Source organism: Sinocyclocheilus anshuiensis, unplaced genomic scaffold (assembly GCF_001515605.1).
Source record: "Sinocyclocheilus anshuiensis isolate Anshui unplaced genomic scaffold, SAMN03320099.WGS_v1.1 scaffold937, whole genome shotgun sequence".
NCBI lineage: Eukaryota > Metazoa > Chordata > Actinopteri > Cypriniformes > Cyprinidae > Sinocyclocheilus > Sinocyclocheilus anshuiensis.
Genome location: NW_015554129.1, coordinates 540,894 through 547,328, shown reverse-complemented (window position 1 = coordinate 547,328; position 6,435 = coordinate 540,894). Strand labels below are relative to the sequence as shown.

Genomic DNA, 6,435 nt, shown 5'->3' with positions numbered 1-6,435 from the left:
GTTTAATGGTTCAAGTTTATCCCAAAAATATATAACAGTTAACGCAGGGGCAGGGCTAAGGTTGGCCACCCCACTCACAATTGCTGCTTCTCTCTCTTTTTCTTGACCAGAATTGCATTTATTTAGATGCAGAATGAGAAAGTCTTTTATATATTTATGTTATATACAATAAATGCCGCGTTGGCACTCTTTGATGTGGCGCGGCAGATTGCTGTATAAACAGCTCAGTTCTGATGGCAGCGCGAATGAACGCGTTCATCCCTTCCTCTTTATTACTAGTTTTAACGCGAAATATACATGAATGAACATCTCACCCTTCAAGTAATCACTCAATTAGTGTTTCAACCGCGGAAAGACGTCACTAAAACAGCTTGTCAGGGTTCCCACACCTTGGTTAACTTCAAATTCAAGGACCTTTAAAGGACTTTCCAGGTCCAATACCCTCAAATTCAAGGACTTAATCAGGGTGTCTACAGATATGAACAAGTTAGATTTAAGACTTTTTAAGACCCTCAATTTTTAAGAAAAGGGATGAGTCAAAAGTATCAATTATTATATTAATTTAAACAATTATTTTCAATTAATTATTATATTAAATAATATATAACAGGGTTCCCACACCTTGGTTAACTTCAAATTCAAGGACCTTTCAAGGACTTTCCAGGTCCAATACACTCAAATTCAAGGACTTAATCAGGGTGTCTACAGATATGAACAAGTTAGATTTAAGACTTTTTAAGACCCTTTTAATACCACCTATATTAAATTTAAGACCAAACCTCTGACGGAAATCACACATTATTTTACATGTGTATAATGTAATATTTAATTTGTTAAATGTAAAAAAAAAAAAAAAAAAATAAAAATATATATATATTGCTGTCAAACATGCTATTTATTGTTACGATATACAGCAAACTTGTCATATCAGCAGACAATATCCCATACAAAATATCACCACAAAAGCACCGCATGACCCAGATTTCTGGTGGTGTAAACAATTATATATATATATATATATATATATATATATAGTTGTCAAACATGCTATTTATTATTACGATATACAGCAAACTTGTCATATTAGCAGACAATATCCCTTACAAAATATCCCCACAAAAGCACCGCATGACCAAGATTTCTGGTGGTGTAAACAATTCATTCCGAAGCAATATTTTTTCTGTGTTCTGTCGGCTTTTACATTTATCTGCATATTTTTTATATTAACCTCAGGATGGTATTTACTTTTATAAAGGCCATTTTTTAAACCCAAATTAAATGTATGCATCATATTTCATGTCAAATTCTTACAATTGATCAATAGATTCAGTTTACACTAAGGCTGTTATCAAACTAATTAATTTACATTGCACAATTACAACTGCATTAATGTTATGAGAGTAATGTTTTAAATGCAATTTTGAATATACAAAATGGAAATGTTGGGGGGAAATACATACTTTTAAACATACTAACCCTGCCAGTAGGTGGCAGCAAGTCACTTAATGAGTGAGTCTAGTGACTCATTCATTCAACCGTTTGCTGAATCATTCAGTAACAAAACACCGCTGCGTGTTGCTCTATAGCAACAATCTATAGAAGTATAGATCGCGATATACTTCTACTGTGATCTTTGTTTGGAACTATTTTAGTTGCTGAAACAGAACAAAACAGTCAATACCGTGTCTAAAATGTAAGTAACCTAATTACGTGACTACTCAACTACTTGTTTAAAATCAATGTAACATTTGCAATCATGAGAATATTCAGCAATTAGCTCCCTTGCCTTGTCATAGTATGTTGCTTAACTACATCATGTTATAAATAAAAAAACTTAACATTTTGAATTTTTACCTGAGCAGTTTCTTCTGTGAGTTTCTTTGTGTCCCGTTCAGCTCTTTTGCTCATTTCATACACTCATTTGATTTGATTTCTCCATAAAAGTCTTACAAAGAAACAGGCAGCACGAGCCTAAATAGCGCGACCTTGATACCAGAAATACACTGTCCATTATCAATCGCTGTTTACGTTGTATGTAATAAAATCAGAAGAATCATTCTTGCGCTTCGATGCTTCACTGGTTATTTTTTGCCACTTAAGTTTTAATCAGGCTATTTGTCCGGTTGGGCAAGTAAAATTCTAGAGCCATTTTTCAGTAAACTTGCATTAACCCATTTTAAACTAGCTAGGAGGCTGGTCAGCTAACTGTAGCAGTAACTACAGCGGGGGGAAATCTGTCTGTCCAATGACTTTAAACAGTCACTGGGTCCGTCAGACTGGAGACATTTTTGCGGAACTGGGACCGAAAATATTTAAGACCCATCGAATCTGAATTCAAGACATTTAAGACTTTAAGGCCTTTTATTAGGAAAACTTTATTTAAGACTTTTTAAGAACCCACGGCCACCCTGTTAATGTGGGGACACATTTCAAGTGAGAGCAAGGTTACATTGTGTTACCTTGTAAGATACATTGTTACAGTTTTCATCTCTGGCAAGCCATTCTTTGTAATCATCTTTGGTGAGCCAAATACCTTGAAACTGGCATTTTCCAGGCATCACGTTTCAGCGGTTTCAGCCTATTTTTTGCAATGTTTAACGGTGTGTGTGTGTGAAACGTTGAGGTGTCATCGTAGTAGTTTCGTGCGTGCGTGACAGGGCTCCAAACAAAAAAATAAGGAGGCCATTGGCTCCTATAAGAAAAAATTTTAGGCGCCAATTTTTTTAGGTGCCACAGAATAAACGCGTTTTATTTATTTTATTATTATTTTTTAACATTTCAACCATACTTTCATGTGTTTATGTCTCATCTTTTCTTGAATATATCAGCATTTTAATCGATCTTGTAGATGACCTGGGAATTAAGGTTCACTTAAAGTGGGAACTTAACGTCTTTTCCAACTTGAAATATATAGTCACAAAGAATTGTTCATGACACAGAATCTGTACAAATATCATGGACCATAAGCATCACTTGGCCACTGAGTGTAGTTTGGGCTCCTCAGTGCAGCCTATAAATGTTGTCATGTCTTTCACACATTCAGTCTGTTTTTCTTCATTAGTAAAATGCAATTTTGTAGGAGAAGTTGAATCACGTAGACAACAGGTTAAGTAAAAATATTAGCATCCAATAGCGCATAGATATAGCAAAATGCTCTTCTTTATAGTTATTTTTCTAGCTGACTGATGAGCTTATGGACACCGAATGGTTATTCTGAGGTAAATGTATTATTACGTTGCAATGTTTACAAGCTTGACAAGCAAACACTGAATGAGGTTTTACACGAGACATTTCAGTAAGTTGTACTGTAGGCTTTCTTATAAAATAGGCTACGTTTTGATGTTAATTCATGTTCATTATGTACTATAGTAGTAAAGAGAAAGATATAATGGGTTCAATTGCCGCTTGAACTGAGGCGCTAAAGCGATCGCGCCTTTCATTATGAATTTGGCATAATTTTAAAGCTGATAAAGTTTGTTTATTAAAAAGTAACAAAGCTTTTTGCGATTAATGGTCGGCAAGTGTGCTTTAAATAATATGAAGTTCACGCATTAACAGAACACAGCATATAGACGATCTTGATAAGAAGCCATATTCATAATGATAATAGGCTAATATGAAGTTCACGCATTAACAGAACACAGCATATAGACTAATATCTTGATAAGAAGCCATATTAGTAATGATTATAAACGAGAATTGTTAATGATATTGCCAATATCCACACAGTTGACAGCTTTACCTGTTGTAGTTTGTTCAAGTTGTGCACAAAACAGACTCTGCTTTTGTGCACTTTTACTTGCACAACTACTGAGCTGTGTTAATCAGGTGTGCGACAATGCTGCTGTGCTGCAGAGATGAGGACTGTTTGAAACTCTTTTGTGACGTTTTAAAGCACGGTTAATCGCGAAACCGGTTAATCGCTGCATCCCTACTCGCAAATTAATATTTTTGGTCGCAAATGCGACCGTTTTAGTCGCAGTCTGGAGCCCTGCGTGAACATCATGGCAACGTACAACACCAAGTACCTCACGCGGGAAACACTTAATGTAACCCGTAAATGCACGTAACTAAGGTAAATCAAGCAAGCTAATATGCATAGGCCATGAAGTGTTGGCGAAATAACACATTAGCGGACCGGAGGGAATAATATGGATTTTTCCCCAGAAAACTTCTTGCACAAAATAAATTCAAGCACTTTCAAGGACCTGTATCCATGTATGCTTATTTTCAAAAACTTTCCAGGGCCTTGAATGTTAATTAATATTGTTAAAAATAAATAGTAATTGAATTTAAGTTTGGGCTCTGTTGTTAATTGTAACCTTATAGTAATGTAAAAGGGCTCCCTATGGTTTAGAGGAGAAGCTGAGGTAGATTTTTTTTTTTTTTAGAAAATTTTAATTACAATTGAATTTATTTAAAGGAAGAGCAATTTGTTCAGTAAACCATTGTTTAATTAAAAAAATAGAAGCAATTTATGCTTAGTTTTTTTCCTCCTGCTGTACCGAAATCATACAGAAACGTGACGTCAAAACCGAGGTACGTACCGAACCATCATGTTTGTGTACCGTTACACCCCTAGTATATATACATACAGAACAAAACAGACGACAGAAGCAGTGTGACTGACTAAAATGTTGGTGACATTCCTTTTTATGTCAACAAACATGCATTTAAACACAAATATTGTTAAAAAAAATATTAAGTAATTATTATGATAGGAATAGATTAGAAATGAGGCTCACCTTCCAAGTTTAGATGATGTACCCATGATGCAGTGGGCTTCATCTGGCATTGTTTCACGCTCTGTATTTTTTCATCTTTGTCAGTGTCCACAAGTTTTTCCTCAGCAATGCGGTCATCATCGACATCCTCTTCAAGGTCCTGATACATCTCTTCCTCCTCATCCTGCAAAGATACTTTTTTAGAAGCAGCAAAAAACAAAACCAGAATTCGTCCCTGTCTAAAGTTAACAGAACTCGTTCCTGTCTAAAGTTAACAGAACTCGTCCCTGTCTAAAGTTAACAAAATAAGCATCAACACAGCATAACACAGGTAAGCAGAAAAGAGACCATTAGTTATTTTTAGGGCTGGTAATTTAACGCGTTAGATTAATTAATTACGGTGAAAATTAACGCATTAAAATTATTAACGCATTTAACACACTTGCCCCGCCCCAGACCTATGTGGGTCATCTGACATTTCATACAGCTGATTGATGACAAATATGAGGCAGGGCAACAACTCACTGCGTGATGGAGCCTAGAGAACGTAGTTAGAATGTCCCTAAAAGTTATGGGGCAAAAATGTCACATTTTGACAAATTCACTGTTCTATATAAAGATGAATGTAGATCAGTGGGCAAGATGAGAACTTAGATATGGTTTGTCCAAGAAGTTGTTATATTTGTCCCTAAACTTTTGCAAAGTCTCAAAAGGGGCGGGGAAGTCGCTAAATCTAGCTACAAAGTAGCTAAATTGGCAACACTGCACACGAGTGCAAATGTGATACTGATCTTATACAACAGTTCAGTAAGTAAGAAGTTAATATGGTGTTATTTTAGACACAATGTTGTCTGTTTTGCTAAATTTTGCCAACGAAAATATAAAGACAAAGCCGAACTGTTCGTCTCCGAGCAACACACAGTGGCATTTAATTTCTTAATGCACGTTTTGAACGAATTGGGTGAACCATTTGGCACGTTGAACCATTGGCCATAGGCGTGTTGGATTTGAAGCGACGCTACACAGAGCGATCGGTGTATGGCATCAAAGTACCACGAGAGCGATTCAAAATGCAGAGTCGTCTGCTCTCTATAGCTCTTGCGGTACTTTGATGTCACACACTGATCGATCTGATGGTGATGATCCGCTTTAAGTCAAACAAGCCTAATGATTCAATGGACCATTCATAAAGAACCATTTACTTCACTACTGAATGAATCAGCCATTTGAATGAATCGAATCAAATGAATGAATAAATGACTCAATGACTTAATCATTAAGACATTTACCACCACCTACTGGCAGTTTTAGTTTATTATTTAGAGTATTATTTCATAAAAAAAATTATTTCATATTTCCATGGTAATAATAATAAAATTAATAAAATAAATTATTAAAGGTATAGTTCACCTGCCGAAAAATGACAATTGTGTCATCATTTACTCACCCTCATAGTCCAAAAGAGTATATGTAATAAATTTGATCAAGCAAAATATTTCTTGCTGAAGCTACTATTTGTAATGTCTGTTTGATGCTTTACACAACAATGACTTGAAATGATCTTTCTCAGCCAAATTTGATGTGCGATTAATTAGATTAATTAATCACCACATCATGCAATTAATTAGATTAAAAATTTCAATTGCTTACCAGCTCTAATATATATATATATATATGTGTGTGTGTGTTGACAACTTATTCAAACTATTCA

At 35.1% G+C, this 6,435-nt stretch overlaps 1 protein-coding gene across 1 annotated transcript in view; it reads right to left on the bottom strand.

The window, feature by feature from the left end:
* cebpz (CCAAT enhancer binding protein zeta) overlaps window positions 1–6,435 on the bottom strand; it is a 50,089-nt gene that overhangs the window by 14,408 nt on the left and 29,246 nt on the right. Inside the window, exon 4 of the mRNA XM_016462789.1 lies at window positions 4,746–4,908. Within this exon, the coding sequence (XP_016318275.1) occupies window positions 4,746–4,908 (163 nt within the window). The remainder of the gene's footprint in view (window positions 1–4,745; window positions 4,909–6,435) is intronic.